Source organism: Zonotrichia leucophrys, chromosome 2, assembly GCF_028769735.1.
Source record: "Zonotrichia leucophrys gambelii isolate GWCS_2022_RI chromosome 2, RI_Zleu_2.0, whole genome shotgun sequence".
NCBI classification, from domain to species: Eukaryota; Metazoa; Chordata; class Aves; order Passeriformes; family Passerellidae; genus Zonotrichia; species Zonotrichia leucophrys.
The window spans coordinates 102178247-102200994 of NC_088171.1; the positions used below are offsets into that span (position 1 = coordinate 102178247).

The window sequence follows — 22748 nt, forward strand, 5'->3', positions numbered from 1 at the left end:
GGTTCTTCTGGAAAGGTGCAAACCTTGGAGAATTTCAGCTGCACCAATCATTCCAAATTCCCTGTATAAACAGTGTTTTTTCCAGTTATGGGCTTAAGGAACCTGCAGAAAACCCCTCAAAACTCAGTGTGCTTTTCAGCACAGACGTACTTGTGAGAGGATGCCATAGTGTATGCAAGCAGAGCAAATTATAGTGCTTAAACGAGAAATATTTACAAACTTATTCATTCTTGCAGTGTTGAAATAACACTTTTTTTTCTTGGCTGGGGAGCAAGGAATCTGTTTTATCCTGACAAGTTCATTTGGATATCATGCACTATTTATCATCATGGAGAGTACCAAGATGTGGTCAGTTCCCATGGATCAATTCTTCAAGCAAGATTGGCTGGAACTGCTGTGATGTATATAAAAATGAATTATGATCAATTTACTGCCCATTTCTGCCACCTTAACTGAGATTAATGTCTAAGCAATGATTATTTCAAAGAGTACATAATTCATTTGAATGTTATTGGTTATTTTAAGAGTTCTATATGGAAAGTTAGTACATGATGGAGTTTGTAAAGAAACAGCATTTTGGCATATATTTATTTTACTAATTCCAGAATAAAGCAGTCCAGCAGATGGAATGCAATCAGATGATGTGTTCCTGAGCATCTCTTGCGTGGCCTTCTACAGCCTTTGACCAGCAAAGAGCTTGCTGAGAGGAAGACAGTGGTGGGTCTGGGTGACCAGCAAGGTAGAAAATGCCAAACCAATCAAATGAATACTAACTTGGTAGCACTCTTCACAGAAAAGAATAGTTAGAGAACATCCTTTTTATAGGATAGAGACTTTCTGTTGCCTGCTGTACACATAGGCAGTTAGAAAACAAGTTGTCCATAGTCATGAGGGCCTGGGCAATTCAAGGTGAAGAGCTCAGAGGCAAAGAGACACAATCCCCAGGCCTGCAGTGGCTCCAGCTGAGTATTGTGATCATAGGGAGCACATATTTGCTTCAGAGCTGTCACTGTGGAGCAGGCTCCCAAGTCAAAGGCTTGGATGAAGAAGGGACATCAGAAGACTGAAGATTTTTTCTCCCTGAAGTTGTTTTTCACACAGAATTCTTGCTCCATTCTATTTATGATTGCAAATAAATCCATGTAATAGGATGGTCTCATATCAATGGTTTTCATTTAAAAAATATAATAAATCTGTCTTCTTTTTCTATTTGTATTGTTACAAATAGATTAGGATAGTTAGTACAAATAGATTAGGATAGTTAGTATATTAAATGTACAAAGGAAAAAGCTAGGATATATGGCAGTGCTCTGACACACAGTCATGGTACAGGAGATGCCAGGGAAAAGTTAATATGATTTGATTTCAGGCTTTTAAAAACAAGCCCAGTGACAGGAAGGAACTCTTACACTGTTTTCCCATCATCTCTAAGGGAAACATTAAATACATGTGCTAGTTTCTTAAATTATTTAAAGGAAACAAAATCACATGTTCTTGCTAAAAGCTTGACAGTGGAGTACAATAGATGTGCTCAGACAAGAGGAGCCTGTAAATTCTGCAAACCATCACATACTGATAGATGTTTCTGGGCAAGCAGCCACAAGAGGAAATAGGATTTTTCACTGATAGCATCTGTCAACAGAAGAACAGTAATCACGTGGCTCGTGATTAAATTTAAATATAAACATAATGGACGAAATCTACTGTAATTGCTGTGTAGCTAGAAGTATTTACACAAGTATGATTCTAGGTGATTTAATACAGCAGCACAGAACTCTCTTGAAAAACCCACGGTTTCCATTCCCAGGGCAAGATATACAAATGGTGTAGTACCTGCTTCTGCTGCTGCAGTAACTCTGCGGTCTGCAGCTGTGGTCCATGATCAGCGCTCTCCGTGGTGGGATGCTGGGAGAAATCTGCCAGTGCAAACACAACATCCTCCTCCTCCTCCTCTCGCTCTGCATCATTTGCCTTCTGCTCAGGCTGAATGCTGAAGTCTGGGAGGGGCTCAGGGCGCTCGATCTAGAATGCAAGAACACAGGAATGCAAGAACACAGGAATGCGGGAACGCAGGAACGCGATTTTCCCTTTTACCTCTGGGACCAGAAATCTCCTGAAGGACTCAGGGAAGGGACTGCATCTCTATGGTGGTATGTATTGACCTCAACTCAGGGCACAGCACTGATCTTTGGGTGATACATCACCTACTGAGTATGTGAACACACCACTATGCAGGCCTGCAACACCAGGGGTTGATGCAGCTGGGATGGGTCTAATGCCACATGATGGATATAATCCATCACACACTAATCAAGAACTATACAAGACACTGGTGCATTTTGTGATGAAGTAATGGAGATAAGGAAGTATCCAAATCCATCACTTTCTTTTCTGTAAAGTGTGAGCAAAACACAACTCCAATAATGACTAAAGCTGGGCTGGTAATAAATTAACCAGTCAAAAAATCCAAACAGTCAATAAATGAAAGCTTTTAGGTATTAGAAGATGAGCTAATTTACACAGAAGCAAATTAACACAGCTGAAGTAAAGTAGAAGCAAATTATTTTTAAATAGATACTCATCTCTTGTTTCTGATTCATATTACCACAGCAGATGAATCTAAAGATGTTCATCAACCATTTATCTAAGAATACAAAACATTGGAGTATTCAGCTTAGGCACACTCAAACCAGACCTGAAAGGTTACTTGTACTGCCAAATGCAGCAAACCTTGAAAAACACTACATATAAAAGGACCAAAAATATTGAGAAAAATTACTTTGTTGCTTACCAAATGGCTTCAGAATTGCATGAACCTGCAAAACAAATCTATTTTTCTCAAGAATTTAGTGAAAAATGTCAGAATTGGAAAACATTTTATTTTTTTTCCTTTAGCTAAGAAGCAAATGGCAATCCTGAGTGTGCAACTCAACACTTCCTTCACAGTGCGTGTTGGCTGGCAACCACACCCCTGCTGAGATGTGTCAGCTGGGGGATTCCAGGTTGTTATGTACTTCTGAAATTCCTGATCTTGATTTAGCCTCTACTTAGAAAAGCACCATGATGACGACCGATGTACTGCTGCTGACGGCGACAGACGTGTGTGTGGAGAAGGGGAACAAATAAGGATGATTCACTGTAAGTTCCCACATGAAGCTGTATAATTCTCCTGCCAACACAGAAACAGAGCTTCCCTCCATCTGTATTGCTGAAGGCTTTGTAAAGAACACACTGTGCACAGGATGAGAAAAACAACAGCACTCAATCCATCTAAACATATTTGACTCCCTCACCTTGCTAATGTGCTTTTATTCTTTCAAAAAATTTCTCAGGAGTCATATCTTTGAGACCTAATTAATTTTTCATTTACTCTGTGAGAGTATTTTAGGACCAGCTGTTTGTACTAGTTAAGGGTTTTGCTTTAAAGATGGGTGATCTGTAACATATCATGCAGAGTATAGCTCAGCACAAGCCAACACCAGCTTTCATGTTTAATTTGAATCCCCTTACAACATATGTGCAATTTGAAAGCTGCTGGTGCCACATCATATTTCAAGTCTACACTTAAAGAAGGGACATCCCAGTTCTCAACTGGGCTATTAAGGTGAGACAGTTACCTCTAATGTGTCCTCCCCTTCCTCCTCCATTCGCTTGCCTTGCCGCCAGTGTTTCAGCAGCCACTTCAGTTTGACATACAGGAGAAAGGTGTCCTGCTTGAAATGCCTGAGTTCCTGCTGCAGCAGATTTTTCTCCTGACTCCAGGTCTTCTCCTCCAGTTTGTTCTGCAAAGTCAAGCTCTGCACTTCCAAGTCTTTTCTCCGCAGGGTCTGCAGATGCTCCTCCTCCAGCTTTAATGGAATAACAGGCAACATGTCAACAGAGTGGTGTCCTGGGGCAGTCTCCAGGAGTTGTTCTTCACTGGGTGAGACAAACTGAAATCTCTAATTTTCACCAGTAGTGAGCAGCTATTGAGTTTGGCTCAATAAGTTCTTCAGCAGTTATGACTGCTGAGGAAATTAGAGGATAGCAGATTATAAGCTTTTCTTAGATAACCATATGAAAGTAACCTGCTGTGGAAGTGGATATTTACTTCAAAGATGCACAGGAGTTCTGAAACTGGTTAAACATTTTACACCACTCACATTTTCCTCCCTCTCTTGATTGTATCTCTGCGGTAGGTTCCCAGCAGAGGCACCAGCCCACGCTGCTGCACGTATCACACCTATTAAATGCATTTGCAGCCATTTGTACAAGGTGGGACCACAGCTGCCCTTCAGAAAACCCAGAATATTTGCCTTGCAACTTCCCCCCACAGGCACAGGTTCAATCTGTCCACAGTTGCTACATCTTCCTCTGCCTCTGGAAGGGCAACACTTCTGAAGAAAACACCTCCAGTACCCCAGATACCACTACTGGTCCCTCACTTCTTGCAGTTCATACTTGAAGGCATCTGAATGATACCACAGTAAACAGTCTCTCATTCTGGCATGACTTTTCTGGGACACAAGCAGGAACTGAAGACACAGGAACAGACTGCAACCCAGCATTTGACATGTCTCAGCCTTAGTACTAAAATCACCGAGAAAAGCTCATTTTTTAGAGGACATGTATAACTACACCTGTTTCAATGCAAGGCCACCTGAAACATCATTCTTTAAATGTGACCTTCCCTCAATATATTAAAAATCAAACCATGGCATGACCTGCACCCAACAGAACTTGTACAAGTTAGTTGCACAATATCTCATATTGTGCATAGATGAGAAAGTGTTTCACTTCAACCAAGCTGTGGCTTCTTCATAGATGAAGAAAATGCAGATGGAAAATGAGTACAGAGTCACTGTTTACAGGTGCCAGTTTCTATTTTCCATTCTGCAGAGCAACAGCCTCTCCTTTTCCCAACCAGCTCCATAGATAAAATCTATGAAAGCCACAGTACGCTTATGACAACAACAATCCAAACCACTGGAACACGCCCTGCAACAAACAATGCTCACATAAGAATAAAGAATATTTTAGGGACTAGGACTCCCTAGCAATAAATACTGCTGAGACATATATGTTTGATTTTCACGGCAACATTGAGATGCTTCTGAAATAGGCTACCAGTCCATATGAGATAGTTTCCCAAGGACTTGCCTGCCTTCTGAATGATGTGCTCCAGCATAATGCAAATTTTTAGTGTCTATGCTACTATGCCTTAAAAAGTTCCCGATTAAATTGAAATTATTTACAGTAATAGCTAGCTTAAATGTGTTTAAAATGAAGCTTAAAAGTAGTCTGGAACAAAATTAGCCATGATAGCCCAAAAAAACATACATACAACTCCTAATAACACTCATGGAGATTATACACTGCTAGCACACATCAATTTAATGTCATTAAACGTTCCTAAAAATGAAAAAGTAAAAGAAGAGCTGATTTTAATTTTTTTTTTTTTTAAACAGAAAGAAAGATGTAGATTTGATGTTTATGACCATTCTTTCACCAAATAAAATTATGGTTAAATACAGCAAAAATCTGAGTAATTTCCACCAGAAATCCTGGAAAGTGATAAAAAAGGAACATTACCAACAGAACAGGCATAATCTGGAAAAAAAATGAAGAATCCAGAAGATGCTGTTTTATTTTGGTGCATTTTTCATCATTTTGACAAGCTGTTGTATTTCAAACCCCTGTGGTCATGAATTCTTGCAGAAGACCCTAGTGGAGGTAGATTCATAGAGTGCTATTCTTTTTCAATGGATAGCAATTGCAAAAGAAAAGAACTTTAGGAGACAGGCATAGCTTCCAAAAAGCTTTCACAGCTGAGGCAACTAGGAAGGAAATCAGTTGACTGGTTGCCTTCAAAAGCTCCAGTGGAAAGTTCCTGTGGAGATCAACTGGAAATTAAAGCTAGTTATGAAAAAACAGAGAGATACCACTTGGGCATAAAGAGATTAGCTGGCACAAGGAAAAAATTCTTTACAGTATGCAACAATTATGCTGAATTTAGTCCATGAAGTAAATTTAAGAAGAAAACTTGAGTTAAGAGCCAAACAGCCTGCAGAAATTAGCAGCTGATTTTTTTTGCCCTAGGAACTAGAGATCAGAAAATGATTGACTAATCTGTTCCAGCCTTCAAAAGAGCAGGGAGAGCTCATGTAAAAAAATATGATTTATTCACCAGCTATTAATAAGAAGTTGGAAGCACTGAGTACTGAGAAATACAAGAATGAATGCCCTGATTTGTTTCTCAGCTATGTGCGCATAGCAACTCCTCTGACTTCAGAAAAGTGCTGGATTTTCTTTCAGCCAGGAGGAGTCAGGATAAGGTACGGAGCCAAACTGAGCTCCCAGGGATCCAGCACATGCTTGCCCAGCTCACAGAGAGAGGAAGGGTGACAGAACTCTCCATGCAGTATTTCACGTCTCTACCATGATTTCCCCTGCAGAGGGGAGGACAAAAATTCTCTCCACCAAGCAGAGAAGCCAGATTCACAGTGGCAAAATGGGCTTGAGTTTAGATTTTCCCAGATTCCAGATTCTTCATTTACTCAGAGGAGGTCACACAGGCACAGCCATCAGGACACAAGCTCCCACAGTCCTGACAAACAAGGCTCACGTCACACATCACGGCCATGCGTCTCTCCCGGCAGGTGGGTTTGGTATTTACCTGGATGATCCTTTCTGAAAACTTTTCTTGCTCCTCTCGGTGAAGTCTTGTCTCCTGCTCAAGCTGAGCCTGAAGCTCCTGTATCGATACATTCTGTACAGGTAAAACATGGGAATCCCTGAGCTGATCAGCAGGACAAAGGGAAAGGTTTAGCAGATAATGTGTGTCGGGGGTGTAAAAAAAAATGAAAAAGAAAAGAGCCATGGGACACACATCTGCACAACTCAAGATTATCAATAGTTAAAACCAAAGCACAGTGTGCAAATAAATAACAATGTCCTAAATCTGTGTGGGAATTTCCTGTGTGGCTTCTTCTGGAAACTAAAGCTGGAATGCTGATGTTACATATTGGATATTCTCTTCAGGCCTCTGCTCTGGATTTGGACTTGATAGCTTAAACTCCTGTTTGCAGGATTATGTATTTGGTGGAGCATTTCTTCATCATAATCAAAGCTGTGACATTTTAACACCTTTGCACAAGATGAATCTAATGCATGAATGTTGTACCTAACTATTTATTCATTTGCAACAGTTTTGATAGGGCAGTAAATGGGATAGCATTTGTTAAACCAAGTATACATAAGATCCCTTTCTTCAGATACAAGCCAGTTCTTTGCACAAGTCAAATTCACTCTGTGATTTCTACTCAAAATATTTACAACAAAAATGTCACACTGATAAGCTGTGTGAGCCTGAGATCTGACCAAAATAATTAAGTGTCCCTCCTTTCAGGTCCAATACTGTTTTAATCTTAATATCTTCAATTGTATGCTCTCAGTAAGTTTGGCATCCCACCAGCTTTACTCCTGAAAGTTACTTAACTCAAAAATAAAGACCCAAGAAGGCAGAGTCAGATCTCATTATTTATACTACAGTAATTAATCTTGTGGCACTTATTTTTCTGATCAGAAATTTCTGTGCCCTTCACTTTGTGTCTCTCACATTGGTGCCAAAGCTGATTTATCTGTACAAAAGTGATGCTCAGCTAGATGCCATCCTCTTCACGTGTGTGACCACAGAAAGCACTACAGCACCAAACTCCCACTTCCCAGAGCAAAAATGTACTTCATGACAGGGTTGCTTCAGGCTTCAAATTGCAATCCCAAGTTCTCAGCTCCAGCCTCAGCAGCTGCAAGGACACAGCAAAGGTCGTGGGACTGCTCTCTTGGGCTGTGTTGCCATTTCCCCAGCCCCTGCATCCATCTCCTCGCCACTCCTCCCACCTCCCAGAGCAAAGCCAGCAGCTGCTGCTGTTCAGGCCACACGGCCCTTGTTGGAACATTTTGGTTATTCAAAATGCAGTTCTCCCTGGAACAGACACTCCTCACCCCTCTGCTAGGAAAAAATGAGATAAGGCAAATGGAAGTATCCCAAAAACTACTTGCAGGGCCACACTCTGCTGGAAACCAAAGTGGACCTACACACACTTTCTGGGTCCTATCAGTTCCTTCTTTACTTGAGTCATTTATTGACTTGTGCATGTCTGTTTTGTACCTGAGGAAAGGACACTTCCATCCCTCTGAAAGGTACACATAAAGTGACTAAGAGAACATTATCTGCCTTATCAGTTTCATCTGTCTCTGTAATGTATCTGCAGACATTTTGTAGTGCATAAGGTCAAAATCTGGATTTGAAAAGAACTGCTTGTGATGGGATTTGTCAGTTTTGCACAATCATTTGGAAATTCTTTATTTAATTTTCTCATGCAATAAAGGAAAAATTACTTTCATCAGGAATTTCTGCATTATTTTATTCTGATCAGGCTTCCTTAGGAATATGCCAAACAAAAACCAATGTATCAGTTCATTCATGTATAATTAAAAAAATAAATTCGTTCCTTCCCTTTATGAATTTGAAATTATCAACCCATGCAATTTTTTTACAAAGATGTAGCCCATGAAAAGCCAAATTTCAGGAAAACTTCAGTGCTGGGATTATGTGGGAACTGTTGGAATTACTGATAAGAAGTTAAATATATCATGAAGGCAGATGCAGTATTAAATGCATGCTAAGGCAAAATCCCATCATGACTGCTTTGTCTCTTTAAGGACAACATATTTTTGTAAGTCCTAAAGTAAATTTAAGTTGGAAAGCAGCTAGTGCATGAATGAAGAGCTGCACACCTTTTGCCTTCCGATGCAACCTGAGAACTCTTCACAGTCTATAATAATTTATATAATAATTTCTACCAGAGGCATTGGGATAGCTTCACTGCTGAAATCATGGGCAGTAAGGCTGTTTAAGTGCCTAATAGATTGCTGCTAAAACAATCTATTAGGATCATGAATGAATAATACTTATAAATGTATCATGGAATATTTGTGTATGCAGTTCAGGTACCTGATACTGCTCTGATATGTGGAAATCAGTCCCTTATCATACAACCAGCAGGCTGTAGTCTGTGGCACAACTGTGGTTTCGTTTTGTTTTGAAAAGGAACATTACCAGAAAATGGACACAACAGTTGATAACCTGTTATATTCCATTCTTTGCATCCTTTGCTCTCATGAAGGAGTGTGCTACACGAGGAACAGGAGACACCCCGAACACGACGGCCACTGCACGGTGTGCTGACACCACAGAACAGACACACACTCACCAAAACAAGACATACAAACACAGTACCACGGGAACTACGAGCCAGTGCTACTCTACCACAGCACCACGGAACAGCTGCACTTCATCCATAGCCCAACACCAACTCACAGCTCCCCATGTATCCCAGTTATTGCATTACCAGACACACCACCACTCCTGTCCCCTCAGACAGGCACTGTCAAATCCTCCTTCTGCCCAGTCCTTTTATCTCACCTGTTATCACTCCAGAACAAGCTAATCCATGCTGATGCCTTTACCTCAAGAGGATGCACAGAGAAAAGTCATCCTGGAGACTTCACCACTTCTCCCCCACTGCACAGACCCCTTTCCCCCCTCTCAGAGTGTTGACAGCTTTTCAGGTTACTTTGCAGCTCACACAGTCCCACATATCTGCCATGACTTGTTTTTACAAGATTGCCATCCAAGACAAGGTATGGCTGGCTTTTATTTGTCTGCTTTCTCCATTTTACCATAGCTAATTGCAACCTCAATTCGCCTGCAAACTTAATCAATTTATATGCAACAACCGTGAACATGAAATTTCATGGAATCTTTCTCTTAAGCTTTTTTTTTCCCCCCCAGAAATGATCAAACAAAATAAGGCCTGAGGAGGCAGGGTAGAATGATGCTCTCCAGCATTTGTGCGTAATTTGAAGCAAGTTAGAAGATGAATATTTTATGCTGCTCCTCTAAAGCTACATTATAATGCTTTGATATTTGGACCTTACGTTTGAACACACAGTTTAGAAATTGCTACTTTTTCACAGATTGAGAGCTGGCTATTGCATTCATCAGAAAGAAATTTCCAGTGCCTTTTGTAATACCTTTTACATGCAATTCACATCTAACTGAATTGGCAGAGGCTGCTTCTGAAGATGCACTATTCTTCTCACCCCTTAGAAATAGACGACATATATTTCATTTTCTAGTGTAGAATAGGCAGCTGTGTGGTTGTTTGTCTGTTCTTATATGAAAAGCCTCTGAGTTTGGGAAAACACAGAACACTTCAAGTCTTTAAAAATCCATCTCATTGTATGGATAGTACACAAAGTCTCACCAAGTTCGGTTAGGACTCAAATATCCAGATTTACATCATAAAGGGTCTTTTAAGCCTTTACACTGTCAACCTCTACAGAATCTTACATAGTAAGAAAGAATACAATACATCAAAGTAAATTATTCTTGCATCCCCTAATCTTGGTGGGAAGGAATAATCACAGCATCAGTTTATCTTTCTTCTTCCCACAGCTTTGCATGGGAGGAATAGTGGATATAAGACATGCAACTTTCTATGTGGTCCTTGGTTCTGGTTGTTGGTTTGTTTTACCAGAAGAAAAAAAGTCACAATGTGTAAACCGTTCACTGTTTCCTTTCTGCAAAAACAAAACCTTTAACCAGAGAAATGCAAGTGTAAATTTTCAGCACATGGCTGGGAGCTGCTGCAAAAACCATCCAGCTGAAAAACACTCACATGGAGTTATGAAAATTGTACAGAAACAGCACCATTAAAAAATAGAACTGTCAAAATATAGATCAAGATTCTCCTCATACGTCCAAAATGGATCTATACAGAAGTTTTAATTCAAAGCAGGTGGTAAATTGACTTACCTACCTTGCACATCACTGTATCTGGTTGGCCCACACTTAACCCAGTAATTAACTTAGACTTATACATTCCTTATTGGCATGAGAAATAAGGAGAATGGATAAACATATTAAAAGTGGCTTATATGCTATTCCTATTTTATTACTAGACCTTGTGGGAAACATGTTGTTTAAGACATGCTCTCACCTTCTCCAGCCTATCTGCTTTTATTTTATATCTCTGGTGACAATTCTCTCCTTTTAAATGAATTCCCTTCAGTGGTTCTTTTTCCATAATCTATGAGTGTCAGAGATTTTATGGCATTTTTCTACACAGAACTAAATGTGTAAGTCTTCAAAAGCCATGTATGAAAACAATCAAAATTTGAAATGCAAAGTGCTTTTGCCTTTGATATACAATTGTTCAGGAAAAGGCAGGACTGAGATCCTCTGAAGGAAGAGAAATAGGAGATATAGCTCCAATTTAGAGCATCAGATACCAAATATACCAAGCCATATCTGGTCATTTAAAAGAGCAAAATTTTTCTTCTTCTGAATGTCTTCCTGCTTCTGAATAAACAGGAAGCAATTGCTTGAGAAAACTGCCTTTCCTTTACAGACATTCCATTGGCAGAAATCACCAGGTGAAAAATTATTTACCATTTTTCTCATTGGTTTCCATTTGTTGCCATAAGATGTTTGCTCCATGTTACCTGTTTTAGTTTTCCTGTTGTAGTCAGGGCAATTCTTACTAGTTCACCTGCTTTTTCCTTGGATAGTAAAGAACGATTTCCCCATCCCACCACAACAGAGCTCTGCTAAAATCATGAATAATGGATTGAAAATCCACCCCAATGGGCTCCAGCCTCTCACAACAGCAGCTGAAAGGCTTGTTTCAGCAAGAAAACAAAGCCCTGCTCTTAAGGCAATTTCAAGATATAATTTCCCTTGGACTGGGACTCTAACCGACCTCTTTAACATGCAAATACATTCTAATAATCCTGTTGCACTAACAACTCAAGTGCAAAGCCCAAACAACGCACATGTTTACAGTTAGGCCACAGGGTAGTTTCAAGCACATGTCTGTCTGCATTTATTGTATTTAATAAAACAATTAAGCTCCCATGGTGCTCATTTTTAAAACTAGAAGGAATCGCTAAATGGAAGCTGTGTGGCATTGCTTGAAAAAATTTTAATTTAAAATTCAGCATGGAAAAAATAAATTTAGACAAATGAGCTTGCTTGAATAAAAAGAAAGCATTTTCCTCAGTGAAATGAAAGGCCAGTGCATATATTTTCACTTCTTAAGTCGAAGCAGATAAAGACTCATGTATAGCCATACCCACTGTGGGCATTTGAGTCTCTATTTGAAAATTCTGTGGTAATACAAAGACACCTTTGATATTTGAACAGTATTCTTTCCTGCTCATTCATCTGGAACAAAAAAATACAGTTTTTGATAGTGCAGTGTGTGAAATTTTAAAAAAAACAATTTAAAATAAAATATTTAAAGTGAATAATAAAATTAAATTGAATAATGAAATAATAAAATTATACCTTCCAAAATTATTTTGAGAAATCTTCTCCTTCACTTGACTACTACAGATTTTAAGATTTCAAGATTTCAGTGGGCTGCCTTCCCACTGAAAAGTTTTAGCATAAAGCAGTGTAATATTCTTTTTGCTTAAGTGATCATGGCTGTAAAAACACTTTAGTGTTCCACATTTTCTCAAGTTAGACTATTTGAGCTCCAGCCTAGGTCATATTTTGAGCACATCTCGTCCTAAACTGGTTATTCTCTACCTTTAATTATAATTACTGGTTGGCACCTTGCCAGGCTATGGTGTGAAAAATGTCCCTTCTCTGTTCAAGTACAGTTTACTATACATATTTTATACCTCATCCCATCCTGGGAGAGGGAAAAAAAAGGTATTGTGCCAAAATTAGCCAAATCCCTAATCCTAACAGAGGGCATACATATACAGGCCTTAATATAATAACAACACTGATCTAAGAGAAGGGGCAACCAATAAATATGACAGCATTTAAACAGAAATATTGTAATATTGAAATATTGCTGAAGTAATTTTCCAACCCTATCTACCATAACTGTTGAGCAATATCAATTTCTGATTGCAAAGGGATCCATGCTGAACAACAAGATTTCTCTACCTCATTGGCCCCTTTCACAGCTGAAGAAGAATTACTTTACCCTTCAGTGAGAGGCTTACAGTGTTCTATATTTATCAGATATCCTTCCTGTGGTCTATTATCACTGTTGCAGGTGAAAATTGGAAGAGATGCTGCTGAACAAATTTACTGTTCTAATCCTACCAAAGATCTGTGCTCTCAGGATATTTTAAACCAAACCAAACAAAACCAGCAAAGAATTACCTGTGTTAAGATGAAGGCCACTTTCCCTTTCATATTCGCATCATCATGCTGCTTGGCTACCAGCTGCCCTGAAGTTTTTGTCTTCCTACCCCTGCCTTCTATGCCTTGAAATTGCTCACTCACTAACTCAGCTGTCCTAGCCAGCAGTTCCCTTTCTCCAGACTGAGTTAGGGTTTCAGATCTATTGACTCTTCTTCATGTGACTTTAGAATTAAAAGCATGTTAGAACTCATCCCTCACTAGAAGCTACTCTAACCATCACAGTTTCGAGAACTGGCTTCCCAGCAGCCAGCAGAAAAGTGTCTCCCTGCTCCAAGCCCACCTTTATGGAGACAGATTCGGAGTTGTTTTCTTCATGACCAGTGGCATTGTCCAGACAATCTGTGCTCATGAGAAAGCAGCTAAGGAGATGTTTACTGAGGCAGATATGGCCTCTGCATGAATGAAGATTAAAATAAAAACTGATTGATGCTTTTGACAAATGGAAAAGTACTCAACAACCCAAACAATGGAGACCTATGTTTTAAATAAGCTTTTTTTTGGAAGATGCATGGTGCTGTATTCCTGCATGGTATTGAGAATCACCATGCACAGCAGCATCTACTGACAGACAAAATGCAAAGCATTCTCTATCTGTAGACTTTCCAGATTTAAAATATCCAACAAGGTAAAACCTAGAAGCATGATCAAATATCAGGGATTGCAACCTCTTCTGGGGATCTTTCATTTCTCTGCTCAGTTGCAAAGGGTCCCTGAGCTCTACTTTCTTCCTTGGCAAAGCTACTTGGAGCAGGGTGATGGCTTGAAAGTTGGGACAAATTTGCTTCTCTGAAACTGTGCAGGGCAAATGAGATAAATTACAAATTTCACAACAGGGGTGCCGTGTTTGGTCTAATTTACTCCCCCAACCCCTGGCTTCTGTTACTCATCTCCTGGCTAAGGCAGCAGGAGGCAGTAATTTGGGCTGCTTTGCTGACCTCTAGACTGAAACAGCCCTTGTCTCCTGGCCTGTAGAGTTTAATGTCTCCATCAGCTCTGCGGTGTGGGTCGGTGGTGGCTCGCTGGTGGCGAATCTCTTGCTCCTCTCCACGATCTTGTTTGAGCTGCCACTCCATCTGATCCCTCAGTTTGGACTGTTAGATGCATGGGCGGTTTATAACAAAAAAACAAAAGGACAGGAGGGAATAAAGAAAACAAAAATGGGTAAGGTAGACGACTGAAAAACTACAAGACAAAGAAAAGCGTGAACAGAAAAAACAACTTAAATACAGTGGCATAAGAAAGTGAAGAGAACAAAACCAAAATGAGGATGAGCAAAATGATGGGCTGAAACATCTGAAAAGCAAAAAAGAGAAAGAGAGGAAAAAAGAATGCAAACACTGGTTATGAGGCGCATGCAATGAGGATGCATGAGTCAAACCAACAGCAAGCATACAAGTCATGAAGGATATGGGACACAAGGCTCTTCCTTCCTTACTTGTGCGGTGCAGAAAAGCCATATCCAGTGTGGCAGTTGTGGCAGTTTAGACATGCGCCCATGGGCAACGCTTTAGGCAAGGCAGTCCTTCGCTGGCTACAGAGCTTCTCACTCGCTGCTCGCTTAGGGGAGTGAGCTGTAAGCAGGCTTTTCAAAACACATCACTTAGAAAACTGCATTTGGTTGGGTTCTTTTGGCAAGGCTTTTGAGAACATGCCTGACCCTTTTACAAGAGAGCATAATAAAGACCTCCTCACATTTCTTAGCAAGGCTTCTAATTTACATTTACCAGATTTTTTTTTTTTAATTAATCTCCTTTTTTTCATGGGGAAACACTGATGTTACAGACAAAAACAAGACAGATCTCTTTAACACCAATGGATTAGCCTTTTTGCCACGAGGAACCGCCTCTGAATCAAAGGAGTTGTGCAAATAAATAAAAGAAAAAAAACTATAAAGTGTTTGTTTAACATTACACACTTAATACACTGCGGGTCTGAAATCATAACAAAGCAGCTGTGAGGAAAATTAGCTCTAGGGTAGCAATTGCCAGAAAGAAAGAGAAACAATAAAGAGAATGAAGGCAAGTAAGAGGCTGACCTACCTGGAAGTCAGTGATTAATTCCTTCCCCAGGTTACCAATGGGGGAGTCTCGGGACATGGAGGTCATTGTGGATAGGAAACTGGAAGACTCTGTGAGATGGGGAAGAGGGGAGAGGTCCTCCATCTGCTCCTTAAGGCCCTCTCCAATGTGATCAACCTTTTCCAGGAAGGTCTGAAGCTCCTTCCGGAAAGCTTTCATCCTGGAGTTGACAGTGTCCAGAAGCTCTGGTTCATGCTTATCTTCTCCCCTTTCCTCACCACTTCTGAAATCCTGTTCTGTGGATGGGCTGCTGGTTACGTGCACCTTTGCATCATAAATCAAGCTGTCCGTATCGGTGATAAGGCGCTCCACAGTCCTCTCAAGTCGCTCGGCCTCACGTTTGATGTTAATTAATGACTCGGTGTCCTCTTTCACTCTCATGAGCTCGGTGGAGCACAGGTCGCTGACTTCTGATGGCTTCCCACTCCCGAAACCCGACGTCTTCTCATACACTTCTTCAGAGTCACTCTCGCCCCCAATGGGCCCCTCTCTCTTTGGCTGTGGCGGACGACCATCTTCGCTGTCACTCTCTTTTTTCCCAGCATCGCTGTCGGCGTCGCTGTCCCTGGGGCTGGAAGTGCGCAGGCCCAGGTGAGAGGCCAGATCGTAACGCTGGACGTTGGACATCAGGACCCTGTTCTCATACTGGAGCTTCATCACTTTCCCGCTCAGCTCATTGATTTGTGACCTGGCCGACTTCAGCTCCTCTTGCAAGGTCCCACCACCCTTGGATGCTGCATCATCCAACCAGCCTGGCTCTTGGCCTGGCTCGAACTTGAATTTGTTCAGTTCATTCGTTAGCTGCTTGTTGTGATCCTCAATTTCAGAGATTGACCTCCTCAGCAGCTCTGCTTCCTCTTCCACAAACTGCAGGTGCCTGCGTAGCTCTGTGGCTGACTCCACAGAGTCTCCGTAGGGCGAGGTAGGAATGCTTGAAATGTGGTCCCTGCTGAGACACTCTTTTTCGTATTGGCACCTCATATCCTCCATCTCAGCTTTAATCCCCCTGTTCTCCACCTCCAGTTCCACTATTTTTCTGCCCAGTATGTTGGCTTCCTCCTCCACCAGCTTCAAACGAAGCTTCAGCTCAGCCTCCCTGGTGCTGGGTGGGCCCCCTGCTTCCCCAGTAGGCAGGGGACTGTCCACATCTCCATAGATGGACTTGTACTTCTGGAGCTCCTGCTCCAGTTCGTCCTTCTCCCTGCCCAGTTTGGCCATCTTCTTACGCATCAGCGCTGCCTCCTCTTTGGCAAACTGGAGCTGGCACTTCAAATCAGCACTGTCCTCCTGCCAAGAATAATCACCCCCCCAAAACCAAGATTATATTACAATAGAAGAACAACCAGCAGCTTATTTTCCAAAATCTCCACCTCTCCACCCTCTGAGCTGTATCTGTTAGGTATGCAAACAATTCACAGACACAGCTGCACAAACCACACAGTTGACACATTTCATGGCTTGGTCTTGGTTAAATTGGCAAAGCAGCTTGACCAGAGTTAAAGAGGGAAAAAAAAAGTGTGCCTGTGCAAGTGTTCAGTGATGCAAGAGTGCCAACACAATGTTTTTTCTCAAATGCTGAGCAAATTTTGTGGAAAATAATGACTCAAATGAAAAGGTTCCATGATTTGCTGGCACTTTTTGTTCCATTTACCTTTAATGAAACACTTGTTCCCCTTAAGCACCATGAAACAAAGACTGCTCAGATGAATTTGCTCCTCATAATCTCAAATTTTGTGCTCCTTCAGCTAGAAAGCACAACAAAGGTGTGCTAAACTGTATGGTTGCTTTGAAAAGTGAAGATTTTAGTTACTGTGATCTCATAATGCTGTGAAACAGACGAAGTTCCTAACTTGCTTTCCAAATAGGAAGAACACTGTTGTGTCTACTGCTGTTATTATTAGGACAGAGCAGATTGTGATCTCTGTTTCTGGGATGAACAACTGCTCACAAGGGAGATGGGTGAAAACATGTGAAAAAGGGAAGAAAAATTCATTAAATCGTGTTTACACCCAAATCCATCCCATGTGAAAACCTGCATTTTTCAGGAAGTACCAGGGTATTGAATGGCTGTTTGGGGTTTTTTGTGCCTGTCGGGTACTGCATCTCATCTCAAATGAAAACTCCAGTGTGTATTGTGCTGAAATAAGAGACAAGGTTAAGTAAATTCTAAGCCAATGAACAATTTCTTTGCATGAATCACTTTCATGAATTGTCATGGAGATACAGGCACTTGGCCTCAAAAGAGACACATTTATCAGCATTAGCAGTATAATGGAAGGCAGGCTTTGAAAGATGATCTCCTGAGACAGCAGATTTTATCGTTGTTGGTAGGCCATGTGGACATATGTGCAATTATATATGGAAACTTCATTTCAGTCTCCGGAGCACTGTTATCTTTCACAAGCACCATTTTGTTTTAATTCCTAATAATGGAAACCAAATTCAGAGGAAAACATGGCTGACTTTAATTGTTCACCCAGATCAGGCTATGAAAAAAATTTACAACACTAATTATGGCTGAGGAAATTATTTAATTTCTATAGCACGGATCCTAGCACACTAGTCTTCTATATTACCTAGATTAATTTTGCCACATTCTATTTACACAAATATAATTATGACTTAATTTCAGCCAATAACCAAGCAGACAAAAAAGTGATTGGTTGTATACTTCTGAACCCAGTTAGCTTCCAGATTGATGCTGCCTGCTGCAGGTTGCGACTTTAAAATGCTAAATAGAAAAAAATGTTAAATTGCATGTTAAAAACATGATAGAGGTAAAAATTAGTCAAACTTTCTGTTAATATGTGGTTTTAATTGACAACCACAATCCAAACACAATTGCAATCAGCTCATGGGTTGATTAAAATTTTGGTCATCATGTCTCTGGCATCATAAATATAAGTTTTAAAGTAATTCAGGCAAGGTACTTATGATTGATTAGAAGCAGAGCCTTTAGAAGATAGACTTTCTATCATCTCTATTGTCACCTTGCATACACATTTCTCTTTTTCATACATATATTTATAAATTGCTTTTCTCTTTAAAACTCAAAAGTGCAAATTAAGAATCAAATTAAAACCTGGAAAAATCCTACGCAGCCTCTACTGCAGTTACGGAATTTTGGTTGCTCTGGCTGGATAAGACTGTATGATTAAATCATCAACTTCGTCCAGGGCTGTGCAACACATTACCTCTGTTTTTCCTATCATGATGAATCAGTTCATCCCCAGAGCTCAAGGTTTTGCTTTTAGAGAAATACAAAGATCACAAGGAAAGGTACAGCCAGACTAGTGCTGCACATCAGAACCCACATGCGGGATGATTACTCCTGGTTATTTATTTATTTCTTTGTTAATGGCTGGTCTGACATTTTCTTTATTCTGTCTTTGTAATCCTGCATTCTTTACCTACTCCTTGTCTGCCTTTGGCTGCAGGAGCCCAGCTGTCTGTGGCAGTAGCTGGTGCCTTGCACCTCCCTGGCTGGAGCGATGCCTGGCTGATGGGGCATTGCCTGTCCCATTCCTCCGCTCTGCCTGGAGCACCAGGGGCCTGCTGCCACCCTGGGCTCAGGGACACCTCCAGCCAGACACCCACTGCCCTCCAGACAGTACAAATAACAGCACTTGGGACAACACACTCAGAGCTTTGAAGCTTTTGAAGAAAAGTGAAAGGCTGCGATGGGTTCAGGGTCAGGACCCCAATGTTTTTGCTCAGCATCACTGCACGACTCAGTGCATCTGTGGAGTTAGTGTGTTATTATTGCAGGACAAAATCACTTTTAACTCCTTTAATGACATCACTTTATTGCCAGGTTTTGTCTTAGCTATTTATTTTTTTTAAAGGATCATATTTTCAAGTTTTGTTTTTTCGCAAGAGCTGAATAAAGCAAGATTTTTTTCATTAAACAAACACAAGCCTCATACAAAACAACAGAGCTGATGGATGGTAATCTTGCCTGCTAAATATGGATCCCATCTGGAAAGGTGAGAAAGCTCTAGATCTTCCTCACTTCCCTGCCAGGGAACATCCCATTCCCCTGACAGCATTTTTTCCAAAGGAAAAGAATGGTCAGGAGAGATTTATCAGCCAGATCTAAGCATGCCAGAAGGGTAGGACCCCAACCTTCATGCATCTGTCCCTCTGAAACTTTGTGTACAGAAATATCACTGATTTCTTGATCAGTTGAAACCAAGTAGAAACAGTGAAAGAGTGAGACACCCACACAGGCAAAGCAGAATTTTGACATATAAGGCAAACTAAAGAGAGGCCAAATCACTGAAACTAAGAATAGCTCATTATTAGTTAAATTGTAAATGAAAAGACAGGAGAGTGGAAAAAAGAAAAAAGATAGAGAATAGCCTTTCCATGGCTTTGGAGGAACAAGAGGCTCAAATCCCAGGGGCTAAATATGGGCGATGGCCTCCTAACTGTATTAAACATCCAGTATGTGCTTGCTTTCCTAACATGTGTACAGAAGGCAAATCATAAAGAAAGAAAAGAAGGAACAGCAGTGCAAAGATGTGACAGTCAGGGTGCTCTGTCACGGACGTTGAGAGATCATTAAGGATAAATGGGGGTTAATGATTACCGATGGTGATAATTTGCATGCAATTGCACTGCAGCTCTGCATGGCACTTCAGAAGGATGTTAATGGGTAAAAAAAGGAGAAGAAAAAAGCCCAGATCCTTCCCCACAGAGTCTGCTGTCTAGTTTAGACAAATGTAGAACGTGGAGATAAAGAAATGAAATGTATAAGAAATAAATTAACTTAATTATACAATGTAAATGCATAATGTGTGAGAGATGTGATGAGAATGAAGAGCTGATCAAAAATTCCCCAATACAATATTTCTTTTCTGGCAAGAAGACACAAAGCTAGATAGAGGCCAACACCATCTCCTCTACCACCACCACCAGCGCAAGGGAACTGCCAGGCAGAAGACTGGTAAGCAATTTTGGGGTTGCAGGTCTGATGACAAGGCAGTACAACCAGCACCCAAGCATCTGGCTGAGTGCCAGCACTCCTACCTTGCGCTGGAGAACCACTTTTCTTTGTGGTTTGCCTGGTGCCTGGTATTTTCCAAGAAGCTCCGTTTTGCAATTCTGCTGAATAAAAACTTTTTTTCTTCAATACTGCTAGAGGTGGGAGAGTGCTACTGTAAATTCTGCTTTTACACAGTTTCAAGAAAATCAACTCCATGGGCATTATTTACTTGGTGTGCCCTGTGGTGGGTGTGAAGTTCCAGCTAATTTTCATGACGAGCTTGCAGTAAGTAAAAACACCAGTCTTGCCCCATGCTGTATGTATCTGTACACAGGTCGATGCACAGAATCTAAGTTTAAGGCCCTCTCAGTCACAAAATATATAATGGGTGTTCATTCTAGGTATTTAAGGTATCTGTCCCCAGAGAGCAGCATTTTGAACCTCCTGGGCTGTGTCTGTACCAACCCTTTTGGGCCATGCCCAGGACCTGGCAGCTGCTTGACCAGGTCAGGCATTTGCTGTGATGTGCCTTAATCTCAACCAGCAAATACCTCTGAATGGATGCCTGGGTTTGGAGATATTGGAAATATTGAAAATATCCTAGAGTTGGGAGAAAGCCAGGACATGTACATATAGGCTGGGTTATGTTAGCATATAAAGTTATTTTTTGGTCTTTTTTACCCTAACAAGCTGGTGAAGAAAACTGAATGGCCACCTTGCAGAGTGCTGATGCAAAGGTTTTCATTTCCAGCCCCAAGCCCTTTGCTTGCAGGAGTTATGATGTGTGTGTAGTGGGTAGAAGTTTTTCTCCCCCTGTGGCTTCTGGGATCACTTCTCTTTGTTGAGAGAGGTGCTGAGCTCACACTTGGTTACTCATTTCATTTTGTGAAGTTAATTTTGTTAATTTTGTGAAATCTTTTTAAGGCTTTCCAAAGCAAACTGTAGCTGCTCTTAATGCCTGGATTTGGGCAGAGGAAGCAAGCACGAGAATCCATTCTCTTTGCACAGGTCTGTATTTCCAGGAATGAGGAAAGGAAGGACAGTGCTGCTCACAAACCCCTATGGACACAATTGTGCCTTCATGTAGCTTCATCTGTAATTTGCATGTGTGTGGGCATGTGCATATATCTCATCTCTGTATTTTACATACTTGCAGAAAAACAAACTCTGACCTGACGGACAACTTAAATAATTCTCCATGGCAAGAGCCTCATTTTAAGGTATGATTAAGCCATGCTTGTGTCATCTTGGCCAGGAACCCAGTCTGCTGTGGCCTGGGAAAGCAGGCTGAAGTGCCCGGGCCACTGGCCAGTCCCCCAGTATGCCCACTCAGCTGCCTGCCCTACCCCCTCAAGTTCAACATATTGTAGTGATTTATGATGGTTTCTATTACAAATCAATGGACTTTAGGACTAGACAGCCCCTAGGTCTCGGCTGTGTACGCTGAGCCTGCCGAGCGGCAGCAGGGGAAGTGCATCCCTTCCCTAATGAAGGCACAATGTCTCTCCTGGCTCCTTTCCCAGCAAGGTGAAATACTATCCCCATCTCCCTGGCTATAAACAGTAACTGTGCTGGGAAAGGCTTTAACTCCTACAGTCAGCACAAAAAGCAGAGGAAACCAGGCAGACTGCTTTCCTGAGAAGGACTGACCAACGAGATTCCAATAAAACCCGTGTCCAAAGAGAGACTGAGTGGGCAATTGGGCTCTCTGAGGTACCTCAGCTTTGGGGAGCACAACTTCTTGCAACATCAGGGAGATCAAAGGAGGTTTGAGAGCTCGAGAGGTGTCACTGCAGTGTGTGAACTGCATTCCTGCCAAGACCCTCATTAGCACAAAACCTTTGGCACAGTGTATAAATTTAGTTAGTCCCTAAGCTGTGATCCAATTATTTTGTGAGGCAAGGTGATTTGCTCCTCTTGTAGCAAACCTGCAGCCTCAATCAATGAGTACAAGCACAATGAGCCTGAGAAGCTGCACAGTTTAGAGACTGTACTTTTGTCCTAAATTGCTTCTACATTATCTCTGGGAGGTCTCAGTAGATTAGGGCCTAATTGCACTCAAGTTAATATACCTGATGGTCCTGTCAAAACCCATAAAAATAAATCTCGAGTTGTATCATGTGACTTTTGCTCAAAGTTGCATGTTCATGGAAACCATACCTGGGTAAATGTCTTCTTTTCTTTGTGGATTTCTCTGCTGCCTCTCCTCTTCAGGGAACTCTGCAACAGAAACAACACTGTGTTATTGATAAGCTAAATACAAAGCCTGCAAGTTTGGCAGGTTTCACCACTATACAATTAATTAAGGAGAGAGAAAGAATATTCTCCTGAACAGCTGGGGATTTAATTTTTCTTAATAATCCTTAAAAGAACAAGATTATAAGGTCCTTATAGGTGATTCTTTTAATGT

At 41.1% G+C, this 22748-nt stretch overlaps 1 protein-coding gene across 8 annotated transcripts in view; it reads right to left on the bottom strand.

Annotated features, from left to right (window-relative positions):
• The window catches only part of MTCL1 (microtubule crosslinking factor 1), a 102791-nt gene that overhangs the window by 25887 nt on the left and 54156 nt on the right, over positions 1 to 22748 (bottom strand). For 2 of the 8 annotated variants that reach the window (XM_064705862.1, XM_064705868.1), the window contains exons 4-10: positions 22499 to 22558; positions 20383 to 20457; positions 15313 to 16638; positions 14209 to 14364; positions 6656 to 6748; positions 3618 to 3848; positions 1834 to 2022 (exon numbers count right to left, since the gene is read on the bottom strand). In XM_064705862.1, coding sequence (XP_064561932.1) covers positions 1834 to 2022; positions 3618 to 3848; positions 6656 to 6748; positions 14209 to 14364; positions 15313 to 16638; positions 20383 to 20457; positions 22499 to 22558 — 2130 coding nt within the window. The remainder of the gene's footprint in view (positions 1 to 1833; positions 2023 to 3617; positions 3849 to 6655; positions 6749 to 14208; positions 14365 to 15312; positions 16639 to 20382; positions 20458 to 22498; positions 22559 to 22748) is intronic. The other 6 variants (XM_064705867.1, XM_064705870.1, XM_064705863.1 and 3 more) reach the window with 5 other exon arrangements.